This window comes from Notamacropus eugenii, chromosome 2 (genome assembly GCF_028372415.1).
Source record: "Notamacropus eugenii isolate mMacEug1 chromosome 2, mMacEug1.pri_v2, whole genome shotgun sequence".
In the NCBI taxonomy this organism is placed as follows: domain Eukaryota; kingdom Metazoa; phylum Chordata; class Mammalia; order Diprotodontia; family Macropodidae; genus Notamacropus; species Notamacropus eugenii.
The window spans coordinates 190,228,369-190,250,491 of record NC_092873.1 but is presented as its reverse complement, the minus strand read 5'-3'; the positions used below and the strand labels follow the sequence as shown (position 1 = coordinate 190,250,491).

The following is a 22,123-nucleotide window of genomic DNA, read 5'->3' as shown; positions in this document are numbered from 1 at the left end:
AAAAGATAGGTGGGAAGTGGAAGGCAGATAAACAACAGGTGGAGATAACAGAATTGGGGTGCTAAAAATGAGAGGGAGGAAAGAATGCTGAGGACTCGCTTTATTTAAACAAAGCTGCTTAAATAGTTTTGAGGTCTTATGTAATTGATTTAAAACAATACTTTATTTGTGTGAATTTGAACTGTTGTAAGTTCTGAATTAGTGGATTCAGAGTAACATATATTTGTTAAACTGGCTTCTATTTTGATCCATGTCCCTGTCTACATAAATTTTAGGATTTTCCTGAATCATATCTAGTTATAGTGCTTTGAGTGGAGAGGTCATAAATTATGATGATAAGATTTTGTTGCACTTTTCTGGCTAATTGCATATTTCTGTACTTCACTCAAAATGTTATTTGAATTAATTAATTATGATGACAATAAAAATAACAGCTAGCATTTACAGTCCCCTAAGGTTTTTTAAAGCACTTTACATTAATTATTTTATTAACTCTCATAACAACACAGTGAAGTGGGTGATTTTGCTACAATACTCATTTTACAGATGAGAAAATGTAGGCTCACAGTTGTTAAGCCACTTGGCCAGGGTCACAGATCTAGTAAGTATCTGAGACAAGGATTAAAACTGTCATCTTCCTGACTCCATGGCCAGCACTCTATCCATTATGCCAAATTTTGTAGTGAATAGAATGCTGAATTTTTGTCCCAATAAGAATGCAAGATTCTTGTGGGAATTGTGAATTCATAGGAATTTATATTTGTTTACAATATACAAATGTGCTGCCTTACACTGCAGTGTACCTAGTAGGTACTAAATAAATGTTCATTGATGATGCTTTCCTACCCCCACCCCTGGATTTATATGAGTATCTCTTTTGCTGCTTGAATTCAAGGAGATACACAACACACACACACAAACATATTTTCCATGAACATTCCCACTTTCTGTATATACATACTTTACTGTCACATATTGACTTTCCAAGAAAACACCCACCATCCCAAGCAGCCTGGTAGAGCCAGATGCTATGGTCTCATAGACTATTAGGGCTCAAAGAGCCTTCAAGGTCATTTAGGTCTATTCCATTTTATAGAAGTGACCTTGCGAGATTGAGTGACTTACACGGGGTCATCCAGTTAGTGACAGAGTCTGGACAAGAGGACAAACCTATTATGCTTTTCCCCTTACACCAAGCTATAGTTTAACATTCTACATGCAGGTTTTGGGACTTACCAGCTCATCTATAGAACACAGCCAGATCTCTGTTTAACGCAGTTAATGAATCCCATGAAATGGTTGCGTGTATTTGAAATGCTACTATTTAAAGTTATCATTGTGTTATATGTGGTAGCTTGTTCCAGCCCAGTGGAAGTATACAGTATGAATTCAAATAGCACAACCATTTCTGGAGATTCTTTATTCACACTAATTGGAACCTGACTGTTTTTCCGTTAGATGGAGTTATTGCTGCTTAGAATATGCTCAGCATCTGTTGAGCAAATCTTTTAAAGACTTCTTTTAAGAACAATCTTAGCAATGTATTAAAAAAAACTTTGAAAGTCTTTAGAACTCTGATTCATGTTATGATAAATCATGAGTCCAAAGGAATGAAGACGAAACATGCCACCCACCTCCTAACAGAACTGATGAATTTAAATTGCAGAAAGAGACATGAGTTTTTGTCCATGGCTAATGTGGGGATTTGTTTTGCGAGACTATGTAGATATGTATTGAGGGTTTTTAAAAAATTGCTCAATTAGGAGAATAGTAGGAGAGAGATTAATTTAAAGATGCAGTAAAAATTAAATTCAGCAAATATTTATCATGAAAAAAATAATTGTCTTATTTACACATATTTAAAATTTTAAAAACATTTTTCCTTCTTTTTAAAAAAATAGACTGGGAAATGAAGATACACACTTTGAATTGAGCATGGCCAGTGATGGATGCGAAGTGCATCGTTTTGATCCTAGTATTAAATCAGCTCATGTGCAGGAGAGTCAACATCTTTGGTTTCACCGCCTATCCATTGATTGGAGGGATCCCCATCCAGCCATTGCTGTTCACAAACTGCATAGCAACACGAAAAAACTGGGAACCATCTTGAATGAATTTGGACACAACAAGGTCAGAACTCCACATTTAATTTTATGGTGACATCCTTTGTGTCAGAATCAGTCATGACATGCAGTTCCCAGGTGTATTTTGGGAGAAGTGGCTCACTCTTTTAGCTTCTCCCAGGAAACCTGAGAATTTGTGTGTATGGTATCTACTAGTATATAAGATTTTTTTAAAAGGAAAATAAACCATAAATCTATGAAAGAATTATCCAGTTATTCAGCATCACTTACAGTCCTAAATATGTGACTGCATAGCACCTTAGAGTGTTGGACTAGAAGTCAAGAAGGCTGAGATTTGCATCTTATTTCTGACAATAAGTAGTTATATGACCTTAGGCAAATCCTTTTGCCTCTCTGAGGAAGGAAGTTGCAAACATTTATTAAGAGCCTACTATGTAACTGGCAGTATTCTAAGTACTTAACAAATATTGCCTCATTTAATCCTCACAACAAGCCTGTGAGGAATATACTATTATTATTCCCCTTTTATACTTGAGAAAACTGAAGCAGACAAGTAAATGATTTGCCCAGGATCACACAGCTAGTGTCTGAGGCTGGATTTGAACTCAGGTCTTCCTAATTCCAACCGCAGTGCTCTACCCACCTGCACTCCCCATGGAGCCTGTTCTGATCAAAGTTGGAAGGAACCTCAAGTGGTCCTCTGGTCCAGCCTATACCCATTTACTTTTCCTCACTTACCCATACCCTTTCCTTATGAAAAAGATTCCAGTGACAACGTTTCAGGTCATGAAGGTGTAGCAAATATGAAGAGGGCCTTTGCCATAGAATGGGTTGTTTCTGACATAAGTGGTATTTTGTGGTGCCTAGGGTATTGGGAGAAGACTCCAGAGCAATAGTTTTGGCACAGGTGAAAAAACAAGCAAACATTTCAGTTAAGCTGTTAACTTAAATTTTACAGTTAGATATGATACATATATCAGTTTCTGTATTTGTTTTTTTCTGCCATCATACTTAATTTCACATCTTGTCATAGTTGGTTCTGTGTTGGGATATAGTCAATTTGAGGTTTCCATGTTTTTGAAGTAAAGGAACTATGTCAGGATTTGATTGACACAATGCATATACCATGTGAGGCAAAGTTTACATAATGGTACACAGAACCTCTAATCCTTGTAAATGTTTTCTTTTGGATGGATGATGGAAAAATAAATCCGTCTAGCCCTTGTACTTTATTTCTTGAAAATAATTGGTGTAGGCTATTGTCTTCTATAGGCAGAGACCATGGAAATTCATTCCCCTGACAACAGTAGCTTTGTGATTAATTTCCAGTCTTTTCTTGGCACAGTCCAGTCACTCCAGGGCAGAGATTTCACGGAAGTTAGAACATGGCATGATATGTGCTTCCTTTGTTAAATGAGCATTTATCCAACAGGGAGGTGGTATATGTGAGAGCAAGTGTTAAAACTGTTTTGGTTTCGTGGTCTCTGCTTTTATTAATGCTTTTCTATTTTTTCATCCTTTTGCTTTCTTGAATACTTCTCTTTTAAGACAGCTGAAACTATTTACAGACCAGTTTTCAAAGATCTGCTCTGCTTTTTTCAGTGTGATTAAATACTGGTTTTTTTCATGTTCCCCACTCAAATGCTATGATGGTGCCTCATTAGGACTTGGAGGTGACCCTGAGCTCCTTAAAGACTATGTGTGGGGAGGAAAGCCTCCAGGAGGTTATACCAAGCTGGGAAGGCTTTGAATATGGGCCTGGTGACACATATCTGCTGAGGACCAGCCTAGCTAGCAAGTTAATTTATTGGTCACAAAAACTGTCAAATACAATCAACCAAAAGTAAAGTAGAGTTTAGATCTGCATGTGTGGAAAGAGTAGCCTCATTGATGACATTACAGATTCTTGGAAAGTTGAATCTTGTCAGCAACAAAATGCAATTGAAAAGGATCTTTAAAGTTATTAGTCTGCCTGAAAGCTATATATATTATATACATATATATATATGTGTGTGTGTGTGTGTGTGTGTATGTATATGTATATATATATGTGTATATATATATATGTATATATATGCATAAGCTTTTTAACAAAGGCATTGAATCCTTTTCAGCATCATGTATACTGTAAGATTTAGGCAGAGAAGTTAGGTAAATCATTTGCCTCTCATTTTTGCTATTTGTTACCTTATTTTATGTCATTGATATTTAAATTGTACACTACATTCAACCCTAGTTGAATCAGGGATTGATTATTGGTTCTGTATGACACAGTATCTTTGCCCTTCTCGCTCTAATACTATCTTCATTTTGACTTTATTCTTTGTTCATTATCCCTTTTTTGAAAAGTTAAATAGAAAATGTGGAAGGCAAACCTATTTTCCCCACTTAATAGTATTTTATTTTTTCCAATTACATGTAAAGATAGGTTTCAACATTCACTTTTACAAGATTTTGAATTCCAATTTTTTTCTCCCTCCCTCCCCTCTTCTGTCTCCAAGATGTAAGCAATTTGATATAGGCTATACATGTACAATCATATTAAACATATTTCCACATTAGTCATGTTGTGAAAGAAGAATCAGAACAAAAGGGAAAAACCACAAGAAAGGAAAAACAAAAAAGAGAAAATAGTATGCTTCAGTCTGCGTTCAGACTTCATAGTTCTTTCTCTGGATATGGATAGCATTTTTCATCATGAGTCTTTTAGAATTGTCTTAGATCTTTGTATTACTGAGAAGAGCTAAGTCTGTCAAAGTTCTGCTCACTTCATTTTGTATCAGTTCAGGTAAGTCTTTCCAGGATTTTCTGAAATCTACCTGCCCATCATTTCTTATAACACAACAGTATTCCATTACATTCATATAGTACAACTTGTTCAGCCATTCCCCAATTGACAGGCATCCCACAATTTCCAATTCTTTGCCACTACAAAAAGAGCTGCTAGAAATCTTTTTGTACATGTGGGTCCTTTTTGCTTTTTAACACTCTCTGTAAGATAAAGACCTAGTAGTGGTATTGTTGGGTCAAAGGATGTGCACAGCTTTATAGCCCTTTGGGCATACTTGCAAATCAGTTTGATTAGCTCTCTTTATGGTTTTGATAAATGGTTTGCAGGTTGAGGTATTTAAAATGATGTTTGATGTTTTCTTTTGATCTGAATTAAATTTCTTTCAACAGACATTTGTTAGGTGTCTACTTTGTCCAAAGCACTGTATTAGGTGCTGAGATACAAAGATAAAAATGAAACCACCTTTATCCTCAAAGAGTTTACATTCTACTGGGTGGCAATAACAACTACACAGGTAAATAACCAGAAAGTATATGCAAAGTAATACAAAGTAATTTCAAGAGGGAGAGAATGCTAATAACTGGGGAGAAAGATAGGATAGAGATGAAGAAATTCCCTGTATAGGAGGAGGTAGGGGATCTATGTGATCTATGCTTTGAAGGATTTTACAAGATAGAAGGGACCAGAGACTATATGTCAGACATATGGGAGTTGACATGACCAAAAGTTTGAAGGTAAGAGATGGAATATTGGTTATTCACGTTATAGAGAAGCAGCCCCAAGACAGCAGAGTGCTTTAAATGCCAGGCTGAGGATGTTTCATCCTAAAGATAATAGGGAACCATTGAAAATTTTTGAGTAGGTGAGCGACATGGTCAAATTTGTGTTTTAAGAAAATAAATTTGGCAGCTGTGTAGAGGATGGATTGGAAATTGGATACAGGGTGACAAATTAGGAAGCTATTACAACAGCCTAGGCAGGAGGTGCTGAAGGCTGGAGGGTAGAGACTGACTGAAAATAAAATAGGGTTCCGATGGATTGTAGAAGTAGGATTGATGAGGAGGCAATTGACTGGATATGGGTACTGAGGAAGAGAGAAGAATCAAGTATGATACCAAAGTTATGCATCTGAGTAACTGAGTACCCTTAACGAAACTGCATAGTTTAGAAGAAGGAGGGGTTTTAGTAGAAATATAATGAGCTCCATTTTGGACATGTTGAGTTTGGTATGCCTCCCAGACATCCACATGAAGATGTCCAGTAGGCAGTTGGTAATAGGGAATTGCAGTTTAGGAGACTGTTGAATATATAGATATTATGGGAGGCATCTATGTAGCAATAATAATTGAGCTCATGGGATCTAATGTGATTACCAAGGGAAAGAATATTGTAGATATGAAAAAGAGAGTCTAAAATGGATTCTTGGATGATACCCACACTTTATCCCACTTTATCACTGAATAACCTAATCCTGACTCAATGGATAGAGTGCTGGCTCTGGAATCAGGAAGACCAGAGTTCAACTCTGACCTTGGACACTAACTGTGTAACCCTGGGCAAGTCACTTAATAGCTATTTGTTTTCATCACTGGGGAAGGAAATGGTAAACCATTCTACTATCTTTTCTGAGAAAACCCCATGGATGGAATGGCCTATGAGGTCACAAAGAGTCTGACATGACTGAACAGCTTAGCAACAACAGAGGACTCATAGAATGCCAGACCTGAAAAGGACCTTAGAGATCTAATAGTCCAAGGGTTGTTAACCTTTTTTGTGTCATAGAACCCTTTGGCAATCTGTGGAAGCCAACAGAACTCCTTCTCAGGATAATGTTTTTAAATGCACAAAATAAAGTTCTTAGGATTACAAAAGGAAATAAATTATATTGGAATAGAGATATCAGAATATCTTTAAAAAAAGATCACAGATCATCCATCAAATCAACCAAATAACAAAGCATTCATTTGGCAATTGCTATATGCTAGACACTACTATAACTATAAAAGTGAAACAGATCCTGCCCTCAAGGAGCTTGCTTCATCAGGGGGAACAGCCTATACACAGATAAAGAAATAAATTTAACAGATGAGAAGACTCAGGTCCAGAGAAGTGAAATGCCTTACCCAGGGTTATGCAGCTAGTAGTGATATATCTAGGACTCAAAAGGAGTATTCTTTATACTACACTGTGGTTTTCCTCTACAACCTCAGTCAGCCAGGAGGAATGGCGGATAGAGCACTGGACTTGGACTCACGGAAGCCGTAGTTCAAACATAGCCTCAGACATATTTTACTAGTTATGTGACTCTAGTTAAGTCAGTTCACCACGATGAGACTCAGTTTCCTCTTCTGTAAAATGGGGTTGATAATAGCATCTACTTAGCAAGGTTATTATGAGGATCAAATGAGATAACATGTAAAACTTTTGCAAACCTTAAAGTGCTATATAATGTTATCTATTATTATTACTATTTTTATAGTATCTATTCTCTCACAGGTAAGGTGAAAGAGGGATAGCTCTGTGCTATGTGTTGCGTATTCATAGGGAAATATGACTTTTGGTTGGTTGAGAGATTGCTGAATGTGATACTCTGTACCTGCTGTGAGGGATTTATCTCAGTTGGCTGTAGAGAAACCTCAAGAGAACATCGTGAGGGAGGCACTTGAGAGACAGAGGTGAAGTGTAAATTTTTGGAAAGGCCATTGGAAGCCCCAGAATGGCAGACATTTATAGGATACTGGTCCCATTTCATCTCTTGACCTTTAGCATTTGGAGCTAATAATGCTCCTCTCTTGGGTGAGATTGTTTTTTTTTTTCCTGAGACCTTATCTTACTCCCAGTTTGAGTCCATTTAATCTTATATATGTTTTGTTTTATTCTAATCTGAAGAACTCCAATTTCTGTTTTCTGTTTGATTTGGATAAACAGGTTTAACCTGTTACTTGCTCTTCGTGGTAGCCTTTTGGGTAACTAGCATTTGATGGGATAAAAGCTAAGCTGCTAAGTAAACTAAGGATTACACTCCCCTTTGAGTGGGATTAGGAAAGTGTCTTTCCTTATGGACCCAGATTCATATCCCTAGACCAGAGGTATTTGAGGGATGGCAGAGAGATACAGTTCTAGCCCGATAATCCTCTTGGAGATCAGTAGGGACATTGCCCATCATCTCTGGTCCTAGATCCCACTTGCCTCTTCTCCAGTGAGGCTCCTGCCCTGCCAGTCCAACCCTTATTCTACTCACTAGAGAGACAGATCAGTCCTCAGATCTTATGTAATAATGCCACCAATGAACAGCATCTCTATATATTTAGACACCACACTATACATACACCCGTCGATATGGCTAGCTAAATCACATTGTGACTAATCCCCACTCATAATCTGGCTGTATGTTTAACTTGTGGGGAACTATAATGTAGTCAAATCCTTATTCTCAAAAAGAGAAGTGAATCCTTAAGAAAATTCTGTCTGTGAAACTTCAGAAAAACCTATGATCATACTTGGAATGAAGAACACTGTGTTAAAGGGATTGTCTACATTCCAGAGGTCAGTTGCTTCTCCTAAAGCGTTATTAACAACAGTACCTTAGTGAGATTTGGCAGGTCTGTGTTGGCTCCTCACTGCTAATTTCCTCTTAAGGACATTTAAAGATACTGAGAGTCTTTAGAAATATGTCAGTACCACTTTAAAAAAAGTCTTGGCTATAGAAAGAATCCCTTGGTAAGAGAATTTCACTAGGAATTGTGTTGGGGCTAGATAAAAGGGGAAATTTGTTTTGTGGCCTGCAGCGAGCAGTGTTTGTTTCCATTTTTCTAACATGTGTATAAACACTAATGAACAGGAAATGGATTCTTTCAGGGAAAGCAAGTATAAAGTAAGCTTTCTTTTCTCTCAGGAATTTTTCCTTGTTGGCCTGACTAACCTATGCTCACAGTGAAACAAATCTAGTTCTTTTTGCATAGATTCCCCTCTCCCCCCCCCACTTTTCCCTTTAGATCCAGCTAGGTGTTTAGTGATGAGTAATTTATGCAAAAATATGGGTAGTACTTAAAGGAACAAAGGCATTTCTAGGACTATTACAATATACCTCGTCTCCACCTCCTTCTTCCACCATTTCTACTGCTACTATCCTAGTCCAGGCTTTTAATAACTTTTTGCCTAGATTATTACAATAACCTACTAACCTTTCCTCTAGTTTCTGGCCCCTCCACTCTATGCTTCTTACCACATCCTGGATATCTTCTTAAGTATCTTCTTAAACTATAAATCTTAAACAGAAAAACATGAAATATAATTAGAGATTTTTTTTTTAAATCTTCAATGGTACCCTATTGTCTACTGAATAAAATACAGTCTCTATCTTGGCTTTCAAGGGTAGAAGGGATTACAAAACTTTCTCTGGGAAGAGGCATACGTGATTCTTTCCCTGTCATTTTTTCTAGATATTTCAGGAATCAGTTCCAGATAATTTGAATTGCTGCCTCACTCCCTCAGACACTTACTACCTGTGTGACCATGGGCAAGTCACTTAACCCTGTTTGCCTCAGTTTCTTCTCCTGTAAAATGAGCTGGAGAAGGAAATGGCAAACTACTCCAGTATCTTTGCCAAGAAAGCTCCAAATGGAGTCATGAAGAGTATGACAAAATTGAATAACAATATCTGTCAGATATTGTGTTAAAAACTTTACAAGTATTATCTTATCTGATCCTTACAACAATATCAAGAGGTAGTTGCTATTATTATCCCCATTTTGCAGTGGTGGAAACTGAGGCAGACAGAGGTTTAATGATTTGCCTACAGTCACACAACTAGTAAGGGAAAGGGGAGATTTTACCTCAGATCTTCCTGACTCCCGCTCCGGAGCTCTATGCCACTCTACAACTAGAAAGAAGTAGGAAGAGAGCTCAGTCATATACATGGAAACAGGCTGAAGGCAAGGAGTTGGCTGGAAAATTATGAAGAATAGCCTGAGGACTGGAGCCAGGTTAGATATAACAATGAAAACAGCAAAGACAACTAGCATTTATATAGAATTTAGGATCTGCAAAATGCTGTCTCATTTGATCCTCACAATGACCTTGGGAGATAGGCTATTATTATCCCCATTTTTCTGATTAGGAAATCGTATTAAAGAGAGGTTAAATGATTTACCTAGGGTTATGCAGCTAGTAAATGTCTGAGGCAAGATTTGAACTTGGATCTTTTTCCGTCCAATCTATCTCCTGTGCTACCTATCACTAGTTGATACCCCTCAATCAGGACAACACAGCTTAGAACTTTGCTGAGTGGGAACAGACATTTCATCTCCCTGTGAATGAACCTCTCTGAATTCAAGTGGGCTGATTCTCAGATGACATCTATACAGTCTATCACCTATCTTCCCAGAATGGAAGATTTTCCCACTTATGAGGACCAGAAAGAATCTGCCTCCTGGTATGAAATTATGCTCAACGGTATAGCCTTTGAACAATCAGGGTCATTGTCACACCACAAGAAGACATCAAAATAGGACTTTCATGAGGACTTCACATAGAGTGAGGCTTGAATAATTATTTGGTTACCTATTGAGAGGGTGACGCATTTGACTTTCTTCCCTTTGGTAAGCTATTTCATAACACTTTGCCATTGCTTCTTTAACATTTTAGACTTCATACTATAGATCAAAATCTTTCCAAGGCACAGAGCTTTTGTTGCTGCATTAACAGAAACATATGAACTAGAAACCCAACCTGTCAGGGAATAATAAATACCTGAACTCAGCGTTATTTGGGATGATTAAATATGTGCCTGTTGCTGTAGTAACTGAGCTGAGAGAGTTTTCCCAGAATATGATTAGAAATGTGGAACCTGAAGCTTTGTGTTGGACGGATGCTACGACCATCAATCATTTTTGTTTTTCTTCATTCTATATTTACTGACTGTCATCACACTAAACAATCCGGTTTGGTCAATGTGGAATCATTACTTTCAATGTTAGCTATGATCTGTCTAAACTGCGCATAGTGCATTCAGATTTGTTAACTGATCCCATCATGCCACATGCCATACTTAACTCAGAGTGTTCAGATTTTTGGATGAACTAGAATGAAGTGTCTGGTGGACCTTTGAAACTAACTTTCTTTTCTTTCATTTTTAAGGCACATATGCTCAAAAACAAAGCCAATCCCAAAAAACTTTTGTAGATTTCTTCTCTAGAAGTGACTATCTACCTCCAAATTCCAGCCAAGAAATTTAATGCATAGTTTTGTCTGAAGCTGAAGGTCAAGAGAAGTCTCTAGATGGAATGGTACAGGACTGTTGTTCTCTGCCTTATAGGTGAAGAACAATTTCACTGAGATTTTGATAGGGAATGAATAATTGGGTTGGAGGGGCTATTCCCTAGACTGTTGTGAATTTACCACAATGTACTTTGTATGATAGAGGCTTATGTATAATAAGGCTTATGTATAATAAGGCTTATGGGAATTTATACTTAGGGAGATTGGCGACATCTTAACTGGATTTCTTTCCTGTTTGTCAAATTAGGACAAGAGAGAACTACCTAATTTGCCATTCCTCCTGTCGTTTCAAGTTCAGACTCTTGTGTACACTTTCAACTGTAGCTGCCCCTCGGGCCATATACAATGCAGTTTTGGACAGGGGGCCCGTAAATAGTTATGGATCATATAAATGTGAAAAAGAGAGACCTTTTTCTCTTCATCAATATAACTACACTGTTTGTGTCAGATTAGCCAAACATGGGTTTGAATGGGTTATTATGTTGGCTGGCCTGATGATGATTATTAGGGTGCACAGGAATGCTGGAGGATGCTAAACCTGGCCTCCATTCTCTCCCTACTTTAACAAAAGGAAGGTTCCTAAGCAGCAAATGCCTGCTGTTATAATGGTAGATATTACCAAATCCTGAGAGCAGTGATTGGTGATGATTAGTGCTTCCTAACTCCCTTGTTTATGCTATCACTCTTTACATCTAAATCATGTTACCCATTTTGACCTTATCTTGGTAAATGGTGTGAAATGTTGGTGTATACCTAGTTTCTGCCATACTATTTTCCAGTTTTCTCAGCAATTTTTGTCAAACAGTGAGTTCTAATCCAAGAAACTATAGTCTTTGGGTTTATTAAACAGTAGATTACTATAGTCATTGAGTACTATGTCTTGTGTACCTAATCTCCACTGATCTACCACTCTATTTTTTAGTCAGTACAAAATAGTTTTAGGTATAGTTTCAGGCCACATTATAACATAGTTTGAGATTTGGTATTGCTAGGCCACCTTTCTTTGCACTTTTTCTCACTGATTCCTGTAATATTCTTGACCTTTTTTTCTTCTAGATGAATTTTATTATTTTTTTCTAGCTTTATGAAATAATTTTTGGTAGTTTGGTATGGCATTGAATAAATAAATTAACTTAGGTAGAATTTTCATTTTTATTATATTGGCTTGGCCTTCCCATGAGCAATTAATATTTTCCAGTTGTTTAGATCTGACTTTATTTGTGTGAAAAGTTTTTTGTAATTGTGTTCATATAATTCTTGGGTTTGTCTTGGCAGATAGACTGTTTTTATTTTGTCTACAGTTATTTTAAACGGAATTTCTCTTTCTATTTCTTGCTGCTGGGTCCTTGTTCCCTTGAAGTAAAAGTAGTCATGGTCTTCACCCATGAGCTGGTTGTCCCCCTCCGTGGGGTTATCTCCATGGACTTCCCTAAGCTGTTACTCCTCCACTGACCATAAGTATTTGGCTTATAGGTGAACTCCAAGTTAAAGCCAAAAAAAAAGTTAAAACTAACAGGGCATGGTCTTTATGATATTGCCCATATACTCAGCTGAAAGCTTCTTTAGTAGTTGGAGGTTGAATACAAACTCCCGTTTTGGGGAGGATTGTGGGAAGAATCCTAATTCATCCATTTAAGTCCCAGAGGCTGTGAGAATCACTGAGAATCCTCTTCTGCACTAAGTCACATCAGGGACCTTGAAATCTTATAGCCCCAATCCTGGAGTTTGGTGAGAAGCCAGAGATTGTGGGCCGGAGTAAAGATGTCACTCCTACTCCAGGGAAACTGAGTATAAACCAACTAGATTTGTTAAAAGCCTAATATTTATTGACACATTCCATTCAAGCCAGTGTTTAGGAAGGAAGTTTTGTGATAAACACATGTACATTCACATCATATTGAGAAACACTGTAGGAAATAAAGCTGCCTGAGTAATTTTTCTAGACCCATTCAGGCAATTTTTGGATGTATCTAGATTCCTTGTTTTAGGTCTTCCTTTTGTATGTAACCACTAGGTGGTGCTGGGGGAGTATGTAACTAACTGTTTTGTCCACTAAAGCTGTCAATGAGTCTAGGATGGCTGTCAGTCATTCATTGGCTCCACCCCCAATGTTACATTTTATCTCTCATTGAGTGTAGCGTCAATCAATCTCTCCCCTTTCATTTTTACCTACTGGTCCCTCTGCTTCTAACTTTCCATCTGACTATCACTCCAAGGCTTTGAACCAAGCCTTAATGATTTAGCAAGTAGTTTAATTAGATTAGGCAAAAGCATAATAAAGATGAAGTTACAGATACTATGTCAGAAATAACAATCATCTCAGTTTTCCCTGCTCCCTACAGGAAAGAATCTCCTTATCACTGACTTCAGAGTGAAAGAAACAACATTCACATGCTTGAGGTAAAAATCTGTAGGACCATTATAGAGTCTGAGATTCCTAATTCCTAACTCCTACTTGTACTAGTGATTTGGATACCTGGAGGATGACTGAACCTTCCTCTCAGAATTCTAGGGGGTAATCCTGAGGACTTGGCAGTATATTTTTTGTGCTATCAGCTCAAGCTTTCATTCCAGCATGCTCCTCTCAATATCAATCACTGGTTACTGACACAATGTCATTTGTCAGTGTCAATTAACATCTATGAATATTTATCAATATCTAGTATCATTTAATGAGTTGGTTGGTTGTTGTCCTTCATTCTCGAAGAGAACAAAAATGACATCACCATGATAAAGAGAAGTTTCAGTGTGTCCGACTGTGGCTGATCAAACCAATATGAGCTCAGAATGCTCTACTACAGATTGGTCACAGATAGTCCATGTAAATATTTGAGGTGATTACTCCAAATTTGCTCATCCTACATTTCCTTTGCTCTGTTTTGCTCATAGAGCACAGCACCTTTTCTGATGTGGGCACACCATGCTGAGCAGTCCTGTGCCAGGGTCTCCCATGTCCCACAATCAAATCCAAAGTTCTTGAGAGAGACCTTGAGAGTGTCCTTGTATCATCTCTTCTGATCACCATGTGATCACCTGTCCCATGCGAGTTCTCCATAAAATAGTCTTTTTGGCAAGCGTACATTTTGCATTCGAATGTGACCAGTCCATCGGAGTTGCACTCTCTGAAGAAGCATAGTTTGAATTCTTGGCAGTTTAGTTCTAGCAAGGACCTCAGTGTCTGGTACCTTATCCTGCTAAGTGATCTTCAGAATCTTCCTAAGACAGTTCAAATGGAAGCAATTCAGTTTCCTGGCATGCCACTGATAGATTGTCCATGTTTCACAAGCATATAACAATGAGGTCAGCACAACGGCTCTGTAGACTTTCAGTTTGGTAATCAGTCTATTACCTCTTCTCTCCCAAACTTTTCTTCAGAGCCTCCCAAACACTGAGCTAGCTCTGGCAAATGCATGTGTCAACCTCATTGTCAATGTGTACGTCCCTGGAAAGTACACTACCAAGATAAGTATCCACAGCATTCAAAACTTCTCCATTTGTTGTAACTGATGCTTCCACCTATGGATGGTGTGGTAATGGCTGATGGAGCACCTGTGTTTTCTTGGTGTTGATTATTAGGCCAAAATTAGCATAGGCAGCAGAGAATTGATCCATACTTTGTTATATCTCAGCGTCAGAGGCTCCATTGAGTGCACAATCATCTGCAAACAGAAAATCATGCACCAGTGCTCCTTTCACTTTGATCCTGGCTTGTAGCCTTTTCAAATTGAAGAACTTACCATCAGTATGGTAGTTAACCTTGATGCTGTGTTCATCCTTATTAAAAGCATTTGACAGCGTGGCTGAAAACATTATGCTAAAAAACATGGGAGCAAGCACACAGCCCTGTTTCACTCCATTGGTGACTGGGAAAGCATGAGAGCATTGTCCATTATCCAGAACCTGGGCAAACATGCCATCATGAAATTGACGTACAATACTGATAAATTTCTCTGGGCAAACAAATTTTGACATAATTTTCCATAAGCCCTCACAACTAACAGTGTCAGAGGCCTTTGTCAGATCTACAAATGTTGTACACAGACCTCTGTTCTGCTCCTGGCATTTATTCTGGAGTTATTGGACAGCAAACAACATATTGACTGTTCCTCAACCCTTTCTAAAGCCACACTGGCTCTCAGATATATGACCATCTTCCAGGTGAAGGATCAGCCTGTTAAGGAAGAGTCTAGCAAGAATCTTGCCAGCAATGACTAAGAGAGAGACCCCTTGATATCATCAAAAAGCAGTTCACCTCCATTAGCTTTTACAAAGAGACATTTATTTAGAGGGTAGAGCAAGTATCCATCTGTAAAAGCAAGAACTGATGAAGTCTGAATGCAATTTGAAGCATACCTTTTCTCTGCATTCTTTTTCTTTTTTTTTGTCTGTTTTCTTTCATAACATGACTAATGTGGAAATACGTTTTGATGACTGCACATGTATAACCTATATCAAATTGCATTGCCTTCTCAATAAGGGGAGGAGGGAAAAGACAGAGGGAATTTCAAGCTCTAAATCTAAAAAAAACTGAATGTTAAAGATTGTTTTTACATGTAATTGGGGGGAAAATAAAAATATTAAATTATAACAAAATAAAAAAATAAAATTAGAAAAGATTAGCAAGAACAGAAGCACAAACACATTCCCTGTTACCAAACTAGGATATGCTCTCCCTGCTGCCTCTTTGGTCCCTGGGGAGAGTGGGCTCCATGTGAATACTACAAATGTTCCTGCCACCAAGTTTATTTCTGAATGAGTCATAGTTGGAAGAGAAGTTGATCCTGGGTTTTTGTAACTCAGTGTCTCAGTTACTGGATTCACTGCTGGACTGGGTCACTGGACTGCATTGGCTCCTCACCTGGTTGGGCTGTGATGGGTGCAGCGATTTCTGCCATGGACTCCCATCACAAGACCCTTGATGACTCTTCCAACTTTTCAAAGCTCACAAGGTTATTCTATCTCTAATGCTTCTTTACCTAAGATCAGGAAGACATGAACCCAGGAGGGACAGAAGAAACAGCAGGGCCATCATGGTCACAGGCCACATGGCAACTTTAATTAGGAGACAGTGGCAACTGGCATGGCCACCCTTCAGTCCATCTGGGTACTTATATCAGTTCTTCTTCCTTACTTCAAACCATTCAAGAGACAGAGAGATGTAATTTCTCCAGTAGAGCCTTTTGTATGCATGCTCATTTCTGGTTCATCAGTCAGTTAACATGCTTTTTTATTATCACACAGTAAGCAGACTGGAAAAAGGAAAATATATCTGCACATGCCCTGAAGTAGAGGGCAAGTTCCTCCATCATCTGCCATCACATATTTCTAGAAGCAGGAACCGTAAGCTTTCCTGTAGATTCATATCAGGTTAAACAGATTTGTAGGCTCAAAGGTCCCTATTAGACAGTCCCCTGTTATACTTTCTCTGCTATTTAAAAATGTGCCACCCTTGGCAAATTGGCTGGGGTGTATTTTGAGCACCTTGTTTATATCCCCAATCAAGAACCATACAGAAAAGAATATCAAAATACTTATCATAGCACAAGTCTCATATAATTCCACATGTATAGGTAAAAATTACAACTGCCCTCAAACAAAGAGAGGTACAGATTCAACAAAGAACATTTTCAAAAGTTTGTAAAAAATTATTGGTTGCTTAGCACTTTAAGTTCTTTTTGGTGCTTAAAATGGCCTTTCCCAATTCAAAGGCAATAGAGGGGAAAAAAGGAAAAGAAAATCAAACTTTTATATTAGAAAAGAAACCCAGTTCCCACAGAGTTTTCCAGAGCATGTGGAGCCCTCCCTAAACAGATTTAGGATGTAAGATTGAACCTTTTTACAAACTATCCTGGATGAAAACTCATTACTGATTTCTCTCGATTCATAGGGCTATCCTAACTTGTATCTGGACAAAATTTCTGGATATTCTTTCCTACGACAAGGCATACTGAAATTTCTCCAGGAGTTCTGTACTCTAGGTGATTCCCCCTAGAGGTCCAGGCAAATTTTCTCTGGGTTCCTATGCCACAATTAACTTAAAATTTCCTCCTGTGGATCCTTGCCATTGCATTGGCAATGCTGATGGAATTTCAAACTGAATCAGCAGTAGGATAAGCTAGCTTAGTATGAACAGAAATAGAACAGGTCCAGGTGATCCCTCAATAAGTTGCAAGGCTCCTATAAAAAGAAGTTGAGCACTTACAGTTGATTATTTCATTATAACCTTATCCTATGGACCTGAAGACCACAAGGACCTCATAGTAAAGCAAGCAATATAAGTCTGTTTAAAAACTAAAGATGGGGGTGGAGCCAAGATGGTGGAGTAGAAAGACGCACATACACACAGCTCCGAACCCACAACCCACAGAACATCTGTAAAAAGGAACTTACGGCGAATTCTGGAGCAGTAGAGGCCACACAACAGTGGAGCGAAGGATATTTCTGTTCCAGAGGGACCTGCAAACCTCTCACAAAAGGTCCTACGCACCGCGGACTGGGTGCTGGGACTGGGAGCCGAGTACAGCCCTGCCACGCCCACGGCACCAAGAGAAGCAGATCCGAGCAGGCTTCAGGGATGGGATCTCCAGCGGTCGCGCAGGTCCCTCCACCCACAGGTGATGGGGGTCGGTGAGAGGGTCTCTTTGGCGGGTCGAGAAGGGAGTGGGGTGCCCCCATAACTCAGGCCCCCTCGGGAGGCAGCAGCTGAGGCAGTGGCAGACCAGGGCTCCCCAAGCAGGCAGGAGCCTGGATCCATTGTTGAAGGTCTCTGCATAAAGCCCCTGAGGGAACTGAGCTCGTGAGGCGGCCCTGCCCCCACCTGAGCACCTGAACTTAATCTCACACTGAACAGCAGCCCTGCCCCCACCCAAAGCCCTGAGGCTGGGAAGCAGCATTTGAATCTCAGACCCCAAGTGCTGGCTGGGAGGATCAGGAGGCAAGGTGGGTGTGAGGAGAATATTCAGAGGTCAAGTCGCTGGCTGGGAAAATGCCCAGAAAAGGGAAAAGAAATAAGACTATAGAAGGTTACTTTCTTGGGGAACAGGCATTTCCTCCCTTCCTTTCTGATGAGGAAGAACAATGCTTACCATCAGGCAAAGACACAGAAGTCAAGGCTTCTGTATCCCAGCCCACTCAATGGGCTCAGGCCATGGAAGAGCTCAAAAAGAATTTTGAAAATCAAGTTAGAGAGGTGGAGGAAAAGCTGGGAAGAGAAATGAGAGACATGCAGTCAAAGCATGAACAGCAGGTCAGCACCCTGCTAAAGGAGACCCAAAAAAATACTGAAGAAAATAACACCTTGAAAACTAGCCTAACTCAATTGGCAAAAGAGGTTCAAAAAGCCAATGAGGGGAAGAATGCTTTCAAAAGCAGAATTAGACAAATGGAAAAGGAGATTCAAAAGCTCACTGAAGAAAATAGTTCTTTCAAAATGAGAATGGAACAGATGGAGGCTAATGACTTTACGAGAAACCAAGAAATCACAAAACAAAACCAAAAGAATGAAAAAATGGAAGATCATGTGAAATATCTCATTGGAAAAACAACTGACCTGGAGAATAGATCCAGGAGAGACAATTTAAAAATTATGGGATTCCTTGAAAGCCATGATGAGAAAAAGAGCCTAGACATCATCTTTCATGAAATTATCAAGGAAAACTGCCCTGAGATTCTAGAACCAGAAGGCAAAATAAATATTCAAGGAATCCACAGAACACCGCCTGAAAGAGATCCAAAAAGAGAAACTCCTAGGAACACTGTGGCCAAATTCCAGAGTTCCCAGGTCAAGGAGAAAATATTGCAAGCAGCTAGAAAGAAACAATTCAAGTATTGTGGAAATACAATCAGGATAACACAAGATCTAGCAGCTTCTACATTAAGGGATCGAAGGGCATGGAATAGGATATTCCAGAAGTCAAAGGAACTAGGACTAAAACCAAGAATCACCTACCCAGCAAAACTGAGTATAATACTTCAGGGGAAAAACTGGTCTTTCAATGAATAGAGGACTTTCAAGCATTCTTGATGAAAAGACCAGAGCTGAAAAGAAAATTTGACTTTCAAACACAAGAATGAAGAGAAGCATGAAAAGGTGAACAGCAAAGAGAAGTCATGAGGGACTTACTAAAGTTGAACTGTTTACATTCCTACATGGAAAGACAATATTTGTAACTCTTGAAACATTTCAGTATCTGGGTACTGGGTGGGATTACACACACACATGCACACACGCACACACACATAGAGACAGAGTGCACAGAGTGAATTGAAGAGGATGGGATCATATCTTAAAAAAATGAAATCAAACAGTGAGAGAGAAATATATTGGGAGGAGAAAGGGAGAAGTTATATGGGGCAAATTATTTCTCATAAAAGAGGCAAGCAAAAGACTTATTAATGGAGGGATAAAGAGGGGAGGCAAGAGAAAAACATGAAGTTTACTCTCATCACATTCCACTAAAGGAAAGAATAAAATGCACACTCATTTTGGTATGAAAATCTATCTTACAATACAGGAAAGTGGGGGATAAGGGGATAAGCAGGGTCGGGGGGAGGATGGAAGGGAGGGCATGGGGAGGAGGGAGCAATTTGAGGTCGACGCTCATGGGGAGGGACAGGATCAAAAGAGAATAGAAGTAATGGGGGACAGGATAGGATGGAGGGAAATATAGTTAGTCTTATACAACACAACTATTATGGAAGTCATTTGCAAAACTACACAGATTTGGCCTATATTGAATTGCTTGCCTTCCAAAGGGAGGGGTTGGGGAGGGAGGGATGAAGAGAAGTTGGAACTCAAAGTTTTAGGAACAACTGTTGAGTACTGTTCTTGCCACTAGGAAATATGAAATACAGGTAAAGGGGTATAGAAAGTTATCGGGCCCTACAGGACAGAGGAGAGGATGGAGACAAGGGCAGAGAGGGATGATAGAGGAGAGAGCAGATTGGTCATAGGGGCAATTAGAATGCTTGGTGTTTGGGGGGGGGATAGAAGGGGAGAAAATTTGGAACCCAAAATTTTGTTAAAATGAATGTCAAATAAATAAAAAAAAAAAAACAGAAAAACTAAAGATAAAAAATCATTTCTGAGCTAAACACTGTATTTAGGGAGACAAAATCCATACTTCTCATATCAGTCTTAATACCAATACTTGTAAAGGATTCCATATAGCAGATATCAGTACAAAAGTTTTCTCAAAAATAATTGGTCTGATCTACATAAGAAACACAATGGAAGAACACACAGTACAATTATAACCTTAAACAAAAAGAGGCAAAGAATCCAGTTTTCTCTAGTGGATTCCCCTAAATCAGAGAATTCAATAGAGAGTCCTGGATACAGAATCTCTACAATGGATTCCTACAAATTAGAAAGATCCAACGTTTATCCCAGTTTAGTCCCCATATGTAGCATTCATAGACTTTACTAGTACACAGATAGAAAGGTGCTGGACGTTCACACAGTTGCACTGGGTGACAGAATTCTCATTCCTCTGTAATTCTTATCCCTATTGCCTCTGTATACTGCTACCTCAGCTCATTACCTTGGATGGGCAGGACCAGCATTCTATCTCATTCCCTCTGACTTCTTCTCTGTTACAGAAACCAGTAACTTCTTTGCTGGGCATAGAGGTGGGCCAGGGCAATGGAGAGAGACTACCTACTGCCATCCCTCTTTACATTTCCTCTTGACAGTCTGGCATCCAGTAATACCCATGCATCTGACACAGGCCCCTGAGAAAATTATTTCAGAACTCATGTATATTCTGCTGCCAAAGTCTTCTTTCTGGGACATGTAGTTGGGACAGGGAGTTAGAGTAGAGGGGAGAAGTACCCAAATTTCTCAGACAAAAGTCTGTTACATCTGTGCTTTTGTCTTCCATGCACTGGGACTCCATCCTATGGAATTGTTGCTTAAGCAAAATGGTATTGCATTTCTGAAAAATAACCCAATGGCAATTTAGTGTAATGAGTCTTTCATGCTACTGAATTGCCATTTGTAATGCTGAGACATCTCTCAGTTTTCATAAATCTACTGTGGACCCTAAGGACAAGCTATCTTGGGAAGGAGAGTTAGATTACCATCATAATTAACAGATACATTTAGTCTGAAACTCATCAGAAAGCTGATTTAGAAGATGTGTTTTGATTTTTACCCTTTCAACCCATGGAAAATTGTGATGTATACAAAGTAGAGAAGAAGGTATTTTGTTCTTTGAGATTAAAAGATTATTATAAAAAGACAATATTTAGTAAGTCTATACAGAAAACAGATTATAATGACTCTGATCTTTTCCAGGATTGAGTAAATATTTAGACTTTTTGATACATGGACTCTTCTCTCAATATTTCCTTCTGTAACTATTGATGTATGGTGTTTTGGGCAGTTTGTGTCCAGAATCATGCTTTCTGCTCCCAGTCATGCACCATTCTTGGCTTTTAGAGAGCTGGGAGGATTCTGTGCTTCAAGTTCCCTCTTTGTTAAGGCTCAGTCCTGGGCTCTCCCCTCTCTCTCTCCTCTTTTCCTTTATGATCTCATCTGCTGTCATGGCTTTCATTATCATCTCTATGCAAATGTCTCTCAAATCTATGTACTGGGCCCTAATTATTCTCTCGAACCCCAGTCCCTTATTACTAGCTTGACATTTAGACATGTCCACTTGACTGCCCTGTCAGGTTCAACATGTTCATGAATGAAATCATCTTGCCCCTCTCTAAACCTTTTTTCCTCTACATTTCCTCATTTCTATTGAGGACACCTCCCAGCTACCTAAATCTGCAACTTTGAATTTGTTCTAGATAAAGGGTTCTTAATGCTCCGTTACTCTGGTCATGAACCCCTTTGGCAGTCTGAGGAAATCTATGGACTGCTTCTCAGAATACTGTTTTGAAATAGTTGAAGGAAATGCTAAATTTTAGTTACAGATTAGTAAATATAAAGATGTAATTTTTTCCCATTATAGCTCACAGA

General features: G+C 38.9%; 1 protein-coding gene across 1 annotated transcript in view; it reads left to right on the top strand.

Moving 5' to 3' along the window:
- Window positions 1-22,123, top strand: part of METTL24 (methyltransferase like 24) — a 175,440-nt gene that overhangs the window by 89,185 nt on the left and 64,132 nt on the right. The window contains exon 4 of the mRNA XM_072643044.1: window positions 1,902-2,130. Within this exon, the coding sequence (XP_072499145.1) occupies window positions 1,902-2,130 (229 nt within the window). The remainder of the gene's footprint in view (window positions 1-1,901; window positions 2,131-22,123) is intronic.